Source organism: Eptatretus burgeri, chromosome 2 (genome assembly GCF_056783735.1).
Source record: "Eptatretus burgeri isolate ZD-2024b chromosome 2, Ebu_testis_v1, whole genome shotgun sequence".
Classification (NCBI taxonomy): Eukaryota; Metazoa; Chordata; class Myxini; order Myxiniformes; family Myxinidae; genus Eptatretus; species Eptatretus burgeri.
Window position 1 is genome coordinate 140,041,826 of NC_140962.1, and position 19,406 is coordinate 140,061,231.

A 19,406-nucleotide genomic window follows, 5' to 3' on the forward strand; every position below is an offset into this window, starting at 1 on the left:
TCTAATGCTCCACTTCCCCTTGTGGGCTTGTCCACAAACTAGCATGAGTAATCTCGGACTAGATCTGGAAACTCCTCATGTGCTCTGCTCTTTCCCTTTTCATTGACCCAATCTATTACTAATGAAGTAAAATCCTTCCACCACCTCCCCCCCCCCTTTTCGCACCCAATCAATAATCTTCTCTCACCACAAGCCTTTCTGAATTCTTCATAAACCCTTCTATCCTGATCTCTCACACCAGACTTAATGTGGGATCTTGAAAGTACCATGCTGCCTTTGCAGCACCAGAACAGTTTCTAGTCTGGTCACGAGAGTAGGACCTTTTTTTTTTTATGACCGTTACTAAATCTTTTTAGTGCAAGTTAATGAAGTGGAGTTGGTAAGGTTTGAACATTGTTGTTATCAGCAAAAAAATAATTACACAAGTGAAAATCATTTCATTATTATAGGCTTGAGTTTTTGTTTCCACTCCCCCCTCTTTTTAAATATATATATATATATATATATATTTTTTTTTTTTATTGCTTAACTCTATATTGTACTTGCGTTAGCTTTGAATTATCCAGAAGTTGAACTGGCAACTTTCGATTGTTGATCGAGATCCTATTAATTCCACATTTCATGTTGAATAAAATTGCAACAGTTTCACAATGAGCTTTTTCATGACATGAGCTGTGGCAACTCTTCATAATCTGTGGGACAAAGTCTGCAGCGTCGATGCCAAGGAGGCAGTGACTTCATTGTTCAGCACCGCTGGTTCAGATTATAATATTGGTTGAGTCGAATGGCGACATTGTCGACATGCGCTAAGTTTTGCCAGAAAAGTTCCATGAACGTTTTATTTTTTTTATTTATTATGCTTTTAATAACCGTATTGAATTGCTTTGTAATGCTGTTTTGCAGTGGGCTACATTGCGAATTGAACGTGGTATTAAAGAGCAAAAACATCGGCGATACAGGACAAATCTTGATGGTGAGTACAGTGATTTTTTTTTTTTTTCTTTTGATTGCTGCAGATTTAATTTTTTTTTTTATATCCAGATTCGTATTTTCACCAAAATCGAATCAATTCATCCTTGTCACACACCCAACCTGTCCACCAAGTTTCGCCCAAATCAATGCATAATGTTTTGAAATATCATCTCACAGAGAGGCAGACAGATAGAGGTAATTAAAATATAAAAATTGAATCTGGATCTTCACCAAAATCTATTTAATTCGTCATTGTCACACGCCCAACCTGTACACCAAGTTTCAGCTGAATCTCTCAATTTTTTGAGATATCATGCTCGCAGACAGACAGAGGAGAAAACATAACATCCGTCCACCTTCCATAGAATCCAGATGTGTTGCTGGGGCATCAGCATGTAGTGGAGAGTAATACTCTGAGTGTCAGGCACCTGTCAGCTTTATTAACATCTAATTTGTTATTTGTGATCATGTTGCGGCCATGGGTATCGAGACACCAGCTTGTCACTCGGGGGGGGGGGGGGATTAATCCCCGGTTGTTCTCGGTAGAGCCGGACCTGGGGCCACCGCTCACAATTAACGTTGTGGTACGGTGGGTGTTTTAAAACCACGAGCTCCAGTGTCCACCGTCTAATTATTCCGTTTAGCTAGAGGTCATGTGGTTACCTGAGCGGGGAGCGCGCCCTCGGCAAAGCACTAATGTTATCTTGATTAAATTTTAATTAGGGTGGCCGAGTGTTTTAACTGCTGGTGCGTGCCGACGATTTTTTTTGTCAAATCTGTGGTAATTACCTCCCAGTCTATCTCGGTTCGGACAACGCTAGACCAATAGAAGGAAAGGACAAAAATGGACAGGTTGGAATTCAAAAATAATTTATTAATAATAAAATAAATCATTAAAAAGAACTTTTTATTTGATGAGGTAAATAAAGAATGAATTTCAAAGCAAAATCGATCAAAATGCCAGGAAAGAGACAAAGAGCAGATGCTTATTGGGAGTTGACTTACTTACAGCTAAACACAGACAAGGGTACCCAGCAGATTATTCAGGGGGAGGGGAGGGGGAGAATCATCTCGCTCACCAGAAAGTCGTCCATGAAGCGAAAACGTCCTGAAATGCGTGCGTGTCACGTCAGTCACCAGCACCCAGCTTTGCCGTGCACCATCTCACGGGGCAGCCTTGAACGCCAAAGTCTGGAGGGCACCGAGATCGTCCGTCATGGGTTTAGACCCTGATGTTGGTGACCGACCCGTGCCGCACTTGTTGCCAGCACTGCTCACACCCACACGTGCACCACACGCTCACTTCCTGAAGCACTGGGAAGGACGAATTGTTTCGTCAGTGCTGGCCAGACACCTGCTTCTTGCTCGCCTCTCCTCACGCTTTTTCTCTCCTCGCGCTTTTTCTCTCCTCGCGCTTTTTCTCTCCTCGCGCTTTTTCTCTCCTCGCGCTTTTTCTCTCCTCGCGCTTTTTCTCTCCTCGCGCTTTTTCTCTCCTCGCGCCTTTTCTCTCCTCGCGCCTTTTCTCTCCTCGCGCCTTTTCTCTCCTCGCGCCTTTTCTCTCCTCGCGCCTTTTCTCTCCTCGCGCCTTTTCTCTCCTCGCGCCTTTTCTCTCCTCGCGCCTTTTCTCTCCTCGCGCCTTTTCTCTCCTCGCGCCTTTTCTCTCCTCGCGCCTTTTCTCTCCTCGCGCCTTTTCTCTCCTCGCGCCTTTTCTCTCCTCGCGCCTTTTCTGTCTCCGTGGGGTGCTGTCCGCCCCAAGCTCACCCCACCCCACTGGGGCTCGGTTACCATAACGACCCGTGTGCTCTCAAAAAAGGCGGGCGTCGGAGCTTAAGAATGAGGGCGGGCTTCAGAGCTCATGAAAGAATGTTGCTGAGAAAAAATGAGGGCGGGCTTCAGAGCTCGTGAAAGAATTGTGTGTCGTAAAGAAAAAAAAAAAAGCTTCCCATAAGAGAGGGGATCTATCCATTCCCCTTCTCAACGCATCACATTAAAGATCCCATTAGACATGGGGCTAATCTGAACATGCATTTAAGGAAATAACTGTCTGAGGACCTGGATGTGTGGATGCATTCATCAGACCAGATTCTGAAATCCATAACAATATTGTATCCTTCCTGGTCTTTAATCCACATTGCTTGGGCATACAAGTGTGCTTTCATACTTCATGCTTAAACCGCGTATTTTAAGAACGTATCGCGTCTTTCAACCTTTTTATTTATTTGTTAACCAAACTCGTCTTTCTTTTCAATGCAAAATAATTTTGCAATTATTAACTTTCACATTCCTTTCCTTCTGATCCCTTTTTTTTAAATTTTATTTATTTATTTTTGCCAAAATTGCAAAACTGAGTATTCTTGAAGCTCGGTTGCGCAGGCTTTGGTTGATGTTTTCATCTCCTCTGTCTCTTCATTTGCAGGCATCATAAAGAAGGAGTCGTGTAACCTGGAAGACGAGATTGTGAAGAACCGTCGGCCTGGCAATGGAGAAAGCAATAACTCAAGAGAAGAGTTTGAACTGGCGGACGTCATTCACTTTTGTCGAAGGGGAGTGGAATCCATTGTGGACGATGAGGTGACTACTCGATTCTCAGCCGAGGAGCTGGAGTCCTGGAACCTCCTGACTCGAAGCAACAATAATTTCCAATACATCAGCCTTCGGCTCACCATACTTTGGGGATTGGGGGTTGCCTTTCGCTACGGATTTCTGCTTCCACTTCGGTGAGATATGCTGCTTGATGATTCATAAAATACAACAAGCCTGCGGATTTTTAAAATTGTTAATGAAGTTTTTTAATGGCTCCACAGCTGAAGTTGTTGGAGGCATTGCTTTTCGTGTGTGTGTAGCAGATTTTCGTTGCCATGGTAACTTATGAATTCCTGAAGGTATTTTGACCAAACATGGTGCAAGTATGTACTATGATGCAAATATGAACTCGTTAGATTTTGCGGTCAACAAGTCAAAAGTCATGTGCCTTCTGTAAATCACTAAATTGCAGATCATAACTTGAGTTAAAAGCATCTCATGTGTCTTATCTCTGTCTCTGTCTATCTCTCCTCTCATGTGACCTTTAATTAAGATCAAATGTAACATTGGGTTGACATCTACCATAAGTGATTTCTTAAACGTTGACTTGCTCCAAGAGGAGCTTGTACACGTATCAAATGCTCATCAAGGACAGTTTGTGGCATTGGCTCACTTTTACATGAAATACTGTTGCGGGCCGGGTATCGGCTGCGAGCACGATGGCTAGGTGGAGCAGTTGGGTCGACTCTACCGACCGAACACCCTGAATCTAGATCGTACCTTTCGAAAAACTCCGAGGGTACGGGTCTCTTACAGGACCGTGAATCGTCAATAATTCCACCACGTGGTCTCGGGTTATTTGCCAAACTTCAAAATACCAAGACCCACATGGCGAGCTACCGAGTATTCACACTAGGGTGGTCCAAAAAAAATGAAAGTTCGAATTTCTCGCGGGCATGTTTGCCAAATCGTTCCTGACGTTGAAAAACGCAAAGAAACAAAAAAAATTAGCAGATTTGGAGGTGGTTTAGGGGTCCATCAAAGTCTCAAGGGATTCATTATAATGTCACAATACTAATAAGAAAAATGAAAGGAAAGAGCATAAAATGTTCTCAGTGGGCAACTGGCGGTCGGTGAATTTCTCCAATGGTTGATCCAAGAGGAACAGTTCCGTGCTTTTCCGTGTAGAACATGCCATACTCACTCTGGGAATCAAAAAGAAGAAGAAAAAAATTAGAGATAAAAAAAAGAAAAATAAAAGATTACTTTTAACACCGACCTACAGCGAACCGAAAGCTCAACTGACATCTCCCTCTCTCCCACTGACGTCTTCTTCTCTCCCACCAGATGTAACAACTTCCTTCCTCTTGATGGACCCCTAAATATTTTTTGGAACTGTGGCAAATTTGGCCAGGAGTATTCTAGTCAGGTAGAACAAAATAATCAACATGCCCCAAGAATATTCAAATTTTGAATTTTTCCCTTATGATTTTGGACCACCCTAATTCACACCCTCGACGGCACTCGTACGGGACGAGCCGAATGTGCGCTCGACCCGTGTATGACCTGAGCGGATGGTCACCGAGCTTCCATCGGTCCCAAATGCACACCACTATGGCAGCAAAACGGCCTTTAATTCTCCCAACACGCACCACTTTAAACCAATAAAAGAAACAAAAACGAGCTGATAATTTAACAAATAGGGTATTAACAGTAGGTGGGGAAGGAGGGAAGCACGTAAGGGCAGAGTTATCACGACTAATAAGAGATGTAAGGCAAATAATGTACAGCGAAGGCACTTAACAATTTACTACTGAAAAACACACACACACACACACACACACACACACACACACACACACCACACACACCACACACACCACACACAACACACACATCACTCACAACACACACACCACTCACAACACACACACCACTCACAACACACACACCACTCACAACACACACACCACTCACAAAACACACCACTCACAACACACACACCACTCACAACACACACACCACTCACAACACACACACCACACACACCAGACACACCACACACACCACACACACCACACACACCACACACACCACACACAATACACACAACACACCACACACACCACACAAGACACACACACCACACACACCACACACACCACACACACCACACACACCACACACACACCACACACACACCACACACACACCACACACACACCACACACACACCACACACACACCACACACACACCACACACACCACACACACCACACACACCACACACGGACCTGTCCACCTCGTGTGGTTTGGCTGACACGAGCGAACCAGGCCAGCGTCGAGATGTGGTCCGAAGAACGAGGTGCCAGCGACGGGACGAGCAGAGCCCAGAACATGTGCTCAAGGAAACGGCTTGAAGAACCAGGCGCCAGCGAGAGCGATCAGTCGAGCTCCTCTCAGCGCTCGTCCCGACAACTAAAACTCTTCTCTTTTTTTTTCCATCATATCCGCCACACTTATCCTCAGCTCTCCTTTCCTTTCTTTCTCTCCCGTGCCGTCCGTTCAGGCGTGGCCCTCTCTCATTGGCTGCCTGATGGCAATCTCGCTCGCACCCCTCCGATTGGCTGAGAGGGGCGCCATGCCCGTATTTGGAGTGAAATCCAAGATTCCAACACCCCAAAGAAACCCCGCCTGGCACATTGGACTCTGCCCACTACGTGCGTGTCGGCACGTACGGCTATGGCGTCGGTGTGAAGGAGAGGGTGATGCTGCTGTTGTTGTAGTTAGTTTATTTAAAATAAAAAACCCTAACTATCAAAATAACTCCGCAGCGCATGAACATTTAATTACCCATTAAACAAGAGAAAGGGAGCTATCTATCCACATTTACTTTTCGAAATAACAGCTATGGGGACCTGAATGTCTGTGTGCACAAGGCTTCCAGATTCGTAACGATACAAGGGCTTCAGTAGACAATGGACAAATCAACTTGGGATTCCATTGTAATGAGCCATGGGTTTAGATGGGAATGGTCAACAGGCCATCCCATTTATCAACGAGATTCCATGGGCTTACCCACCCCCCCCCCCGCCCCTCTCCATTTATTGTTATTTTTGTGCTCCAACCTCTCCCCTTCCCTGGCAGTCCCTATATTTAAGTCAGAGGAGCTTGCACATGTATTTCATGCAGCAGAGCAATGTTGGGAAGACTGAGCGTACTTATGCATTATATTAATTGTAGAAACACTACGAGACAATGGTTTGGCCGTTATTGGTGTTGCCTCTGAGAAAATTGCTCGTGAAGCTGAGATCCTTTATTTGTTTACTTTTTTTTATGCTTCCGCTTCCGCTGCCGAAGTCACCGGAGGCGTTGTTTTCGGGTTTTACGTCCATCCGTGATAGGTTTTCGTTATTGCGATAACAGCTGAAGGGATCCAAGTCAAACCTGGTGCAATTATGTATAATGATGCAAAAATTAACTGATTAGATTATAGGCTCACGAGGTCAAAAAAAATATCAGAGGTCCCTTTTGGTAAAACTTGTTACTGCACTCACTTGCGAAGCAGTAATGGTATTTTGACCAAACTTGGTATGTGATTATATTTATATATATATATATATATATATATATATATATATATATATATATATATATATATATATATATATATATATATATATATATATATATATATATACAGTGGGGAGAACAAGTATTTGATACACTGCTGATTTTGCAGGTTTTCCCACTTACAAAGCACGTCGAGGTCTAATTTTTATCATAGGTACACTTCAACTGTGAAAGACTGAATCTAAAACAAAAATCCTGAAAATCACATTGTATGATTTTTAAATAATTAATTTGCATTTTATTGCATGAAATAAGTATTTGATCACCTACCAACCAGTAAGAATTCCAGCTCTCACAGACCTGTTAGTTTTGTCTTTAAGAAGCCCTCCCATTCTCCACTCATTACCTGTATTAACTGCACCTGTTTGAACTCGTTATCTGCATAAAAGACAGCTGTCCACACTCAATCAATCAGATTCCAACCTCCACAATAGGCAAGACCAGAGAGCTGTCTAAGGACATCAGGGACAAAATTGTAGACTTGCACAAGGCTGGGGTGGGTTTCAGGACAATAGGCAAGCAGCTTGGTGAGAAGGCAACAACTGTTGGCGCAATTATTAGAAAATGGAAGAAGTTCAAGATAAGTCGATCTCCCTTTGTCTGGGGCTCCATGCAAGATCTCACCTCGTGGAGCCTCAATGATCATGAGAAAGGTGAGGGATCAGCCCAGAACTACACGGCAGGACCTGGTCAATGACCTGAAGAGAGCTGGGACCACAGTATCAAAGAAAACCATAAGTAACACAATACGCCGTCATGGATTAAAATCCTGCAGCGAATGCAAGGTCCCTCTGCTCAAGCCAGCACATGTCCATGCCAGTCTGAAGTTTGCCAATGACCGTCTGGATGATCCAGAGGAGGAATGGGAGAAGGTCATGTGGTCTGATGAGACCAAAATAGAGCTTTTTGGTTTAAACTCCACTCGCCGTGTTTGGAGGAAGAAGAAGGATGAGTACAACCCCAAGAACACCATCCCAACCGTGAAGCATGGAGGTGGAAACATCATTCTTTGGGGATGCTTTTCTGCAAAGGGGACAGGACGACTGCACTGTATTGAGGGGAGGATGGATGGGGCCATGTATCGCGAGATCTTGGCCAACAACCTCCTTCCCTCAACAAGAGCATTGAAGATGGGGCGTGGCTGGGTCTTCCAGCATGACAACGACCCGAAACACACAGCCAGGGCAACTCAGGAGTGGCGCCGTAAGAAGCATCTCAAGGTCCTGGAGTGGCCGAGCCAGTCTCCAGACCTGAACCCAATAGAAAATCTTTGGAGGGAGCTGAAAGTCTGTGTTGCCCAGCGACAGCCCCGAAACCTGAAGGATCTGGAGAAGATCTGTATGGAGGAGTGGGCCAAAATCCCTGCTGTAGTCTGTGCAAACCTGGTTAAGAACCATAGGAAACATCTGATCTCTGTAATTGCAAACAAAGGTTAATGTACCAAATATTAAGTTCTGTTTTTCTGATGTATCAAATACTTATTTCATGCAATAAAATGCAAATTAATTATTTAAAAATCATACAATGTGATTTTTCAGGATTTTTGTTTTAGATTCCGTCTTTCACAGTTGAAGTGTACCGATGATAAAAATTACAGACCTCTACGTGCTTTGTAAGTGGGAAAAGCGGCAGTGTATCAAATACTTGTTCTCCCCACTGTAGGTGTATATTGTTATGGAAATTCGCATTACACCATAAAGTGCCCTCAGGTGAGATATCTCTGTAAGTACATGTGTAGTTAGCCCAAACCCGTTGTTAAGAGGGAATTTATGTGATCCATCCGGGCTGCGACGCTTTGAGTTAGCCATTTTTCTGTTCTATCTTTTATTTCAAACAAACAGCATCTCAACATCTACGCCATCCCCACCACAGCGCCAACCACACTACAACGACACTACCTCCACCACCTACGCTACCACATCCGCTTCTACAACCATTCGCAAACACCACCACCTTCGCCTTTACCTTCACAACTTCATCCCACATCAGCGCTTCTACGGCCATTCCTAAACACCACCAGTCAACACCAAACGTCGTGTTCCCGGAGCCGTTCGGCAGTGGAGGTCGAACGCGTCGATCCGCGGATCAGGAATGCTTCACGCCCACTTCTCTGTCCAATGGGCAAGCGTGAGGCGGCTTGGCCCCGCCTCCTGGCGCGTTTTGGTGAATTCCGTCTATGCAAATTTTAGGATCGGGGGAGGTTCATGCCCATTTTTGCCCGACCAATGGCTGACTGGGGGGGGGGGCAGTGTGGCCCCGCCTCCAATCGCTTTCTGATCCGGGAATTTGCATATCGGCGCCTCCTGAGAACTATAAAGATGCGAGCGGAAGGTGACTCGAGGAGTTGAGCATTGAGCGTTACAGTTGAGCTGGAAGAAGTGAAGTGCGCGCGGTGGAGCTGCAGGCGGTGGGTCGGGGCAAGGGAGCTCGGGTCCGAGGCAAGGAGGTCGGCGACGAGGTTGCGGTATGGGGGATCGCTCGTCTCGTCGCGGGACCCAAGCCAGCCAGCCACTCCCCTCCCCCAGGGCATCAACAATTTCCCCTTCCCCGGCGATGAGATAGTGCAAAGGGGGCCCCGTTCCTCCCCCACCCCAAACGTGGTGCCAGGGGCGTGGACATTTTGCGGCTTGCCCGCCAACTCGTCACGAGGAGGCGGGTAAGACCTCCCCGGTCTCGCGGACCTGGCAGCTCCTCTAGGTCCCACGCACATTTGGCCTACGGGCCTGTCTGCCTCCTTGTCTGTGAGGGTGGCTTCTTTCTTTCTTTTGCTTTTTTGTAAATGTGTGTTGGCGCCGTCTGTCAGTGTAAGTTGCCGTATGTACACGTTAGGTCGGTGTCAACTGTTCTTCTTGCCTTTGCTTTTTGTGTATTCTGTATGGCTGTATATACGTGCTTTCCGTGTGTCGCGTGAATAAAATGCTTGCTTGTTGAACTGTGCCAGTTTCACTTCGTCTTTTCTCTATTTGAATCTCCATCTTGCATCACGTAAGGGGTTCGTAGTGAGTTCAACATCCCGGTAATTAATCTAAACCTTCCGGGTCGACGATAACACCGCTCGGTTATCCCGATAGTACGGAACGGGCCGCCCAAGCGGCTCGTGTCCGGAGTCGACCTCTGGCGAGGTACGATCGCCCGGTTAACCATCCACGTGTGTACTTAGATAGGTCGAGTTTGGCGAACTACCCTACGCGGGTGGCCGATTGGCACGATTGTGGTGAGGTCGAAAGGCCCACCTGTGACTCGCTCCCGGCGTTGTTCCGATAGGGTCACGACAGAATTGTCCGTCCGGTGGGCGACCTGCCGCGATTTGAGTTACGTGGCCGTTCGCACGCCGGCGGGCGCGAATCGCAACTATATATATATATATATATATATATATATATATATATATATATATATATATATATATATATATATATATATATATATATATATATATATATATATATATATATATATATATATATATATATATATATATATAGTTAATCTCCACCATCGAAGATGGATGGAGGTTACTGTTTGCACCCCTGTCTGTCTGTCTCTGTTTGTGAACAGTATTACGGAAAAACTCCTGGACTGATTTCGACGGAACTTGGTGGGGGGATTAGGTACGGTCCAAGGATCATGCCATTATATTTTGGACTTGGTCCAAAGTCCAATATGGCAGCCATTTTGAAAAAATATTAGAATTTTTGTTTTTGCATTTCTATATGTTTTAAGTGATTTCCAACCAAATTTGTTAGAGAAAAAAAAACCCAGAAATTTTGCAATTTTTTTTTAATTTTTATTTTTATTTTTTTTCAAAAAAATGTCTTTTTATTTATTTTTTGGGGGGCATTTCTACATGCGCGTTGATCTATTTTCGTTTATTCAATCATGGTTCAGTAGAGTCTGATTCATTTTGACCTACAATGAATAGGATATCAGGTTCACTGAAGTGACCCAGCAGTATTGGCGGCGGAGGTTTTGCACTCTCCCGAGTGCTCCCCCTCTGGTTGTGTATTTATATATAGTTATTTGCATTTATTGACCTCCGCCATCTAAGATGGATGGAGGTTACTGTTTTCACCCCTTTCTGTTTGTTTGTTTGTGAACAGTATTACGGAAAAACTCCTCTACAGATTTCGACGAAACTTGGTGGAGTGGGGGGGGTTAGGTCTGGTCCAAGGATCATGCCATTAGATTTTGGACTTGGTCCAAAATCCAATATGGCGGCCAATTTGAAAAAAATCTTTTTTTTTTTTTTGCCTTTCTACATGTTTAGTGATTTCCAACCCCCCCCCACCCCCCCAAAAAAAAATTGTTAGAGAATTTTTTGAAACTTTTTTTCAACAAAATTTCGATTTCTTTTTTTTTGCATTTCTACATGTTATAAGTGATTTCCAACAAAAAACATGCCAAAATTATAATTGCGGCTGATTTTGGAACTTCAGGTGGATATACCCACGTAAAATCAATTTCTGTCTCAAGGAATCTCGTTATGATGAATGAATTGAGTATGTAAAAGGGAAAGTTGCAAACTATAACTCTGTGAGCAATGTTGACGTCAAATTGAATGAATAGGATATCAGGTTCACTTGAGTGACATAGCAGTATTGGCGGCGGAGGTTTTGCACTCTACCAAGTGCTCCCCCTCTAGTATGTATATGTATATATATATATATATAATTTAAGGTGTATTTTCCCTTGTAATAGTTTGATGTTGATGGACCTTTTTTATTTGAGAAAAATCCCTAATTACAGGAGAGTTTATGAAACCACCCATTTCTCAATACAAGGTGTTCACTCTTCCATTGTTTAACTTGTGCTCCTTTCCCATCACAGTGGCAATGCCTTTGTCTATCCGAGTGCGAGGACTTCCTTTCCATTCTTACACATTATCTTTTTCTACTCTCATTAACCCTCCCCAAGCCCACTCCTTCCTTTCCAGGTTATTGTGTTTATTCCCCTCTCTCCCTCCATCCTCCTTTTTAGTTTATTTTTTCCCTTCCTCTTCTTTTAGCCCCTTTGTTGTTGTATCCAGCTTGCTCCGTCCCTCCTTCCCCCACCCCCATCCTCATATCTTCTTCCCCTTGCTCGTTCCTCCTCCATCGATGGGCTTGAATAGTGCAGGCTGGATGAGCCAAGTGGCATCCTCTTGCATCCAAGTTCCTTGTGCTTGTTGTGTACCCTGCTCTTGGTGTTTTCCCGCTTTCCATCTTTACCTCCGCCACCGAAGGTGAAAGGAGGTTGTTTTCACCCCTTTCTGTCTGTTTGTTTCTTTCTGTTTGTGTACAGGATTTTTCAAAAAGTTGATGGATCCGGATGAAATTTTGTGGACAGGTTGGGTGTGTGACAAGGACGAACTGATTTGATTTTGGTGAAGATCTGGATACGAGAATCGTTTAATTTTTCAATTGATTCTTCACCATTGAGAGAGAGGGCCAAAAACGATATAGAACTGTATGGCATGATATTTCAAAAATGGTTTGGGTCTGGTGGATCAGGCATTACATGGCGGAGGTGTGCGCTCTACCGAGTGCCCTTCTAGTTGGTCTGTTTTCCTTTGTTTATTCCTCTATATATGGTAGTATTCATTGGCATTTTCGGATTAGTATTATTCACCAGGCTGATTATGGTCTCTGGCAAAACGATTCGACTGGTTATTATTTATTTATTTATTTAGCCAAAACCTGGAGTCTGTTGCGCTTTTGTGTTCTCTGCTCTGCAGTTTCACAACATCGGTGCTTTGATGCCAAATTCTTAGAATTGCGTTCGCTGACAGTGAAGATCCCTTGCTGTTTTCGTAAGAGTACGCCACTCTCTTATACAGGACTCGGTCACTCATTTTACAATTGGTCAATTTGTAACAATTTTTAATCTTAAAATGAGCTGTCTTTGTTTTCTTTCTTTCTTTCTTTTTCCATGTTTAGTCACATTGATTAAACCCTTATTCATTCGTATGCAGCACAAGACTGCAAGATAACATCGTTGGCTGAGGGCGTGACTATGCCGTTGATGCAATGCTCTCTGCAACAATGGTGTATCGTAAAGAGAGGTTGAGTAATCGTCGGCACCTTGAAAAAATTCCAAATTTCTGCACCGAATGCTGTGGGGCACTGCATCGGCAGCATGGCTGCTGCAACGATCTGGCGGAATTCAGAATTTAATGTTTACTTTTATCTGCATAAAAATCTTTGGGATGGGTATGCAGCAATTTTGGCACACATCCTTTTTTTTTTGCCCCCCCCCTCGTCATTTGTAAGTGATGCTATTCATTTGTTCTTCGAATGATACAAAGACATTAAAATCAAAATGTGATTTGTCTAGAACTCTAGTGTGTGTTGATAGTTTCTCCAAGTTCAGGAAATTCCGCAACACAAACTTCTCCATGGCAATCTGGTCTTCCATGAGCCGTGACTTTGTGTACAAAAAACAGAGCTCATTTTGACTTGCACCGTGGAGGTTTCGAGCTCTTTTGTCACAATCTTCTCTCCAATAGGTCGTCTCCCTCCTGTTAGCATTGCTGGCGCTCTGTTGTGTTGGCTACTTGAGGTGCCTCCACATTAAATCTTTCGGTACCATCCTCGAGCTCATCTCGATGAACTAATTATTTCACATTGAGTAATCTGTCAATTGGCCAAAGTTACTCGTTTAACGTTTGCTTGAGTGACAGCAGTTGGCTGTACGCTTATGATCATTCACCACCTCGTGACCATTTTTTTGAACTCTGTGCACCATTTGCATGAACAAATTGAGCAGACATCCTCGCTCGGCTGGTTTGATGATGGGCTTCAAAAGGAACCTGATGATGCACCTCTGTAACCATGTTGGCTGCCAACTTTTTTTTATGCCTCTGGAGGCATCGTGTGTACGTCCGTCCGTCCTTGATGTTTTCTCGTTTCCACGATTAATTAACAGCTGAAGGGATTCAAGTCAAACTTGGTACAAGTGTGTTTCATTATGTAATGATGTGGGCAGAGGCATATCATTTGGTGGTGTCGAAGAGTTCTCGTCGTCTTTTATTTTTATTCCCTCTTTGTTTGGCTTCCACAGACTTACGTTGGCTTTCATTGGCATTAGCTGGCTGGTGATTGGGACGACATTGGTGAGCTATCTACCCGATGGCAGGTATGTTTATCCATCTACATAACCACCCCTCATTTTGTGAAAGCTGGACGTTGTTTTCATTTGAGCTCGACTGATCCGTTTGATGATTAACTCTTGGAGAACTGATTCTGTTTTTTTTTGTTTTTTTTTAAATCTTGATGCCGAATGTCATCCCAAAGTGCTCTGCGATCAAAATTCAAGGGTTTGTGTTGCAGTTTTAAATAGGTGAAGCATTCCCAAATGGCTTTGGCTTCATTATTGGGATGTATTTTTGAGAGGTTGTTGCTATCAAGGTGCAAAGGGTGTTGTTGGTAGAGCTTGATTTATGACTGTTCACACAAACTACAGCATTTGGCTGACCTCCAGGCTACCCGTGGGAGGACCAGAAATGAGGACCAAATGAGTCAATGCTATGGCTGCGCACCTTTGCTGATTTATTTATTTGTTTACTTATTTATTTCTCCCCACACTTGAAATTTCTTAAACCCATTGAACCCTAAGCTCCTTGGACGTTTGGCTCCCCTAACCCATGTTCCCTAGAGAAAAATCTGGCCGCTTGGGTATATGGAGGTTTTTGATGGCAGCCGGTAAACCAGCCGCTCGGGTTCGAAGTTTAGAAAAAACAAAGAAAAGATTGCCCTTCAAATTGCATCTTTGCTTGTAATTCTTGTAACCAGTTGAAGTGTATTGATATCTCCTAATGTCATTGTCGGTGCCTTCCATGACCCTTCCATGAAGATCATTTTAAAGTAAATAATTCACCTTGGTGCTATATTAATTTTGAGCTTGTTTCGATAGGATAGGGGGTTGGCAGAGTGGCCGAGATGTACAGACACTCGCCCCTAAGCTGTCTCGCCTGGGTTTGAATCCCGACCCTGTCATCCTGGTGTTTCACAGCCAGGGTGATTCATCAATGTGTGTACCGTCACTTGGATGGACGTTTATACTGGACGTCCCATCTCACCAGCATTTGTTGGTGGACGTTAAATTCTCTTCCTCGGATTGCTTGTGGCACCATGTGATCACCCACTAGCTCGGTTTGGATGTTTATTTTGCATGCGAACGTGCACCATTTCACAAAATGGCAGCTCATGGTCATCTGTTGCCCGATAGCCTGACTGTGTCCTTTTAACCCCCACGTGGCATCGTTCTCGTACACGCACCCAAGTACGATGTTGTTTACCAGGATACTTGTAAATTGAAAATGGTATGCACGTTCCTTCAGGGTCAGAAGGTCGTGCAGCGAGTTGGTGCATCTGATGAGCATGAGAATCTGTTCCCGAGCCTTGACTGCCATCATTACCTACCATAACAGGTACGCTCAGGGACTGAGATTTAACCCATCATCAGGTGCATCCTGTTATGTTCTTTATGACAGCATGAGGGTTGTAAAGTTTAACACATTTTGTTTATTTATGGGTGTCGTCCCCTCCAACTCCTTTTACAGAGAAAACATACCAAAGAAAGGTGGGATATGCGTAGCCAATCACACCTCTCCAATCGACACCATCATCCTTGCTAACCACCGCTGCTATGCTATGGTAAGTTGTGTGGTTACACTTCTTGCTCGAATGCAGTTTATATCTGTGAAGCAGCAGATTGGTCACAATATATTCCAATAGACATCTAGCGTGAAACTTCTTTTTTTGGGACGAAATATTATTTATTTATACATTTTGAGAAGATTACTGAAAATGGGAAACTTCTGTTGGTATCAGGCCCTGCCCGCTTCTGCTTCCTCCTCCTTTCTGGCAACAGTGTCCTTGATAAAGTCTTGCTATTCTTGATTCTGTGTGTCCAGGTTGGACAGAAGCATGGAGGCCTCCTTGGACTTATACAGCGCTCGATTGTCAAGACCTGTCCGCACGTCTTCTTTGAGCGTTCTGAAGCCAGGGATCGTTTCCTTGTCACCCAAAGGTAACTGCATGTAAAATGCTAGGAGATGTACTGTCCGATTTGTGGCTTGTCTGAATATATTTGTGCTGTATTGTGTGATCGCAGTGTTCGTGATGCATTTTGAAGTCTGTAATTAAAACTTTGTACATATCTTTGTAGGTATTGAAAGGTTGTTTTGAAGAGTGTTTCACAATATATGTACAAGTCTTGTTTTGTTGTGTGCAGTAATACCTCGCTTAGGATGCGTTCCTGGAAACGAGAGCGTGAATCGAGAATTCACTAAAAGAGGTCATTGTACCATTGTTTATATGGGGGTGCGTTTCTGTCAGCATTACTTTACGCATGAGTCGTATACAAGGGATTCATTGGGGTATCGGTAATACTAGTAATCGGTGTCCCCAACCATCCTTGATCATGTTGTGCAATGTCGGCCACCAACCTCACCTTTTCATCTTTTATTCGCTTTTAAATGTTTTCTCTGCAACTGCTTGAATGATTGACACAAAACTTTCAACATGGGAGTGCTTAACCTAGGAGAATTTTTAAACCCAATGATTGGATGGAAAATGAGGCTGGTGTTCCAATGTCTGTTTTCTGCAGGCATGGGTTGCAGGGTGTTTCACGTATCAGGAATAAACGGACTGTCTCAGTCGAAATACAAATTGTGAGCGTATTGTTTTGTAATTTTTTTTTTTTTCTTGTTACTTGCAAAATCGAAGATTTTTCAAGTATATTGGGCAGTCAAATTTGTTGTTCTGTCTGTTTGTCAATCGCCAACGGGTCACGATTCTAAAGTGATCGTCATAAAACTTTACCAATTTGTAGAGGTAGTCTCAACTGAGCCGAATGATTTTGAGGTCCAATTTCTAAAATCGTCTTCTTTTTTTTTTCATCTGATTGACTTGAATGTTGAACAGGATTTGCATATTGCTTCACTGAATTGGGCAACCAACTATTTTTGAGGTCAAAGGTCAAACTTCTAAAATCATCAAATTAAATCTGAAAAAATAATCGGTTTTCATCCGATTGACCTGAGCTTTGATTAAGATTGTCAATTTTAATCTTGACGAAATGGACAATTTGATGTATTCTTGGCAACCTTTGGAGGCGGGGGGGGGGGGGTGGATTTTGCAAGTATCGTGCTTAGCACGGTCTTTTTTTTTTTTTTTTCTTCTTCTTTCTTTCTTGTTATAACATCAGCAAGTTCTGCATTAACATAAAATAAATTGCCCTCGCTCCGACTGATTCCTCCTCCATGGCAGTGGTGGAAGGAGGAATCCTGCTGCTGTAAAATGAAGGTGGAGTAAACACTGCTGATTGGCTCAGAGGGTGTGCATGCAGTACAAACTATGGTGGTGGGTGCATTTACTCAGGGAGTGCTATATATATATATATATATATATATTACATACATATATATATATATATATATATATATATATATATATATATATATATATATATATATATATATATATATATATATATATATATATATATATATATATATATATATATTACATACATATATATATATATTACATACATACATTACATACATACATCCAGGGCAAAGTGCTTGAACAAATCTGTTTTGTTAGGGCAGTGTTATGTGATGCATCACTCTAAATATATTTTAACTCGTTTGCCTTTTTAAAATACTGCTCAATTGTGCAATAGTATTAAATTTATAATTCTTTAGGTTGAGTGAACACATTGCCGATGGAAACAAGTTGCCCATTCTTATCTTTCCAGAGGGTAAGTTCTGCAAACAACCATCCATCGTCACATTGATTAGTCGATGTTTCACTTTATAGATTTATTTATTAATTCGCAAACTTTACAAACAGCAACCTTCATTTGTTGTCCCCCCCCCTCCACCTTCCCCCAATGTATGGGACCTTCTCTTTCAGGCACTTGCATCAACAACACCTCCGTGATGATGTTTAAAAAAGGAAGCTTTGAAATCGGAGGAGTTATCTACCCTGTAGCAATTAAGGTAATCTCAAAAATGTCAGTTTTACTTTGAAATGTGATTTGGAGTGTTTAATGGCTACTGTAAAGTGGGTCCTTTTTAGCTCGCCTGTTCGAAGAACAGAGCTATAGCGATACCCCGGCGTGAGTGTCAGCGTGAGCGTGAAAATGTTAAAGTTTTTGGTGCAAGTTATTTCCTTTCTAATGTTTTTATCTACCACACTATTTTACTGATTACAATATACAAATACATATATTACTTTAAAATTATTTTGATCAGACTTCACTGCAATACTTTATTAAAAATATTAGACCAGTCTTTTGAGCATCAGCGTGAGCGTGAAAATGTTAAAGTTTTTGGTGCAAGTTATTTCCTTTCTAATGTTATCTACCACACTTTTTTACTGATTACAATATACAAATACGTATATTGCTTTAAAATTATTTGGATCAGATTTCACTGCAATGCTTTATAAAAAAAATTATTAGACAAGTCTTTTAAAAACTAAAAACGATAAATTTATAAACAGGCGAGCATTGGGTGGCTTTGACACCGATCTGGTTTTGCTCCTGTTTGTGTAGTACGACCCGCATTTCGGTGATGCCTTTTGGAATAGCAGCAAGTACGGCATGGTGAACTATCTTCTCCGCATGATGAGCAGCTGGGCCATCGTCTGCAATGTGTGGTACCTGCCACCGATGACCTGCCAGGTAACATTTAAAGCTTGCTGGAATAATGTCTCTCGTGGCAACTTTTTACTTACGAAATCTGTATTGATGACTTCCGTCCTCTGTTTGTGTGTGTGTTTGTGTGTTTGTTTGTAGGCACGATAACTCGAACGGAAGAAGCTACCAATGTCAAATTACACCATGTGATTCAGGAGGGTGATGGCTAATGCTGATTAGATTTTGGTCAAGGTCACAGTGAAGTCAAACATTCGATTTTTGATGGTTTGGTACAGAATCATCATAGAAACTTCTGGTTTGTGTCGCTACCTTCTCCAGAGACAGATTTTATTAGACAAGGTCAGAGGTCAAGTTGACGATTTCGTAAGTACCAGTCTATGACTGCTTGTTAAGTTGTTTTTCAAAATAATTTCGAGTTTACTCTTCCTTCATTTACCAAACGTATTCAAGCCACTCCATCAGAATAACTACTAACTACCGTATTTAAACACAAATAACCCGTGGGCGATGCATTAAATTGGTTCCAAACATTCAAATTGCGGGGTGTACTCGTGTGTGGAGGAGTTTGGGACCATACTCTTTGCAGAGCGTTGGTGCTGCCTAAGCAGTCTCCTTGGTTATTGAGCGC

General features: G+C 42.8%; 1 protein-coding gene across 1 annotated transcript in view; it reads left to right on the plus strand.

Annotated features, from left to right (window-relative positions):
* The window catches only part of GPAT4 (glycerol-3-phosphate acyltransferase 4), a 33,140-nt gene that overhangs the window by 5,262 nt on the left and 8,472 nt on the right, over positions 1-19,406 (plus strand). Inside the window, exons 2-10 of the mRNA XM_085871561.1 lie at positions 904-973; positions 3,389-3,689; positions 14,168-14,242; positions 15,447-15,536; positions 15,669-15,762; positions 16,023-16,138; positions 17,820-17,875; positions 18,031-18,116; positions 18,674-18,802. Of these exons, the coding sequence (XP_085727687.1) occupies positions 904-973; positions 3,389-3,689; positions 14,168-14,242; positions 15,447-15,536; positions 15,669-15,762; positions 16,023-16,138; positions 17,820-17,875; positions 18,031-18,116; positions 18,674-18,802 (1,017 nt within the window). The remainder of the gene's footprint in view (positions 1-903; positions 974-3,388; positions 3,690-14,167; positions 14,243-15,446; positions 15,537-15,668; positions 15,763-16,022; positions 16,139-17,819; positions 17,876-18,030; positions 18,117-18,673; positions 18,803-19,406) is intronic.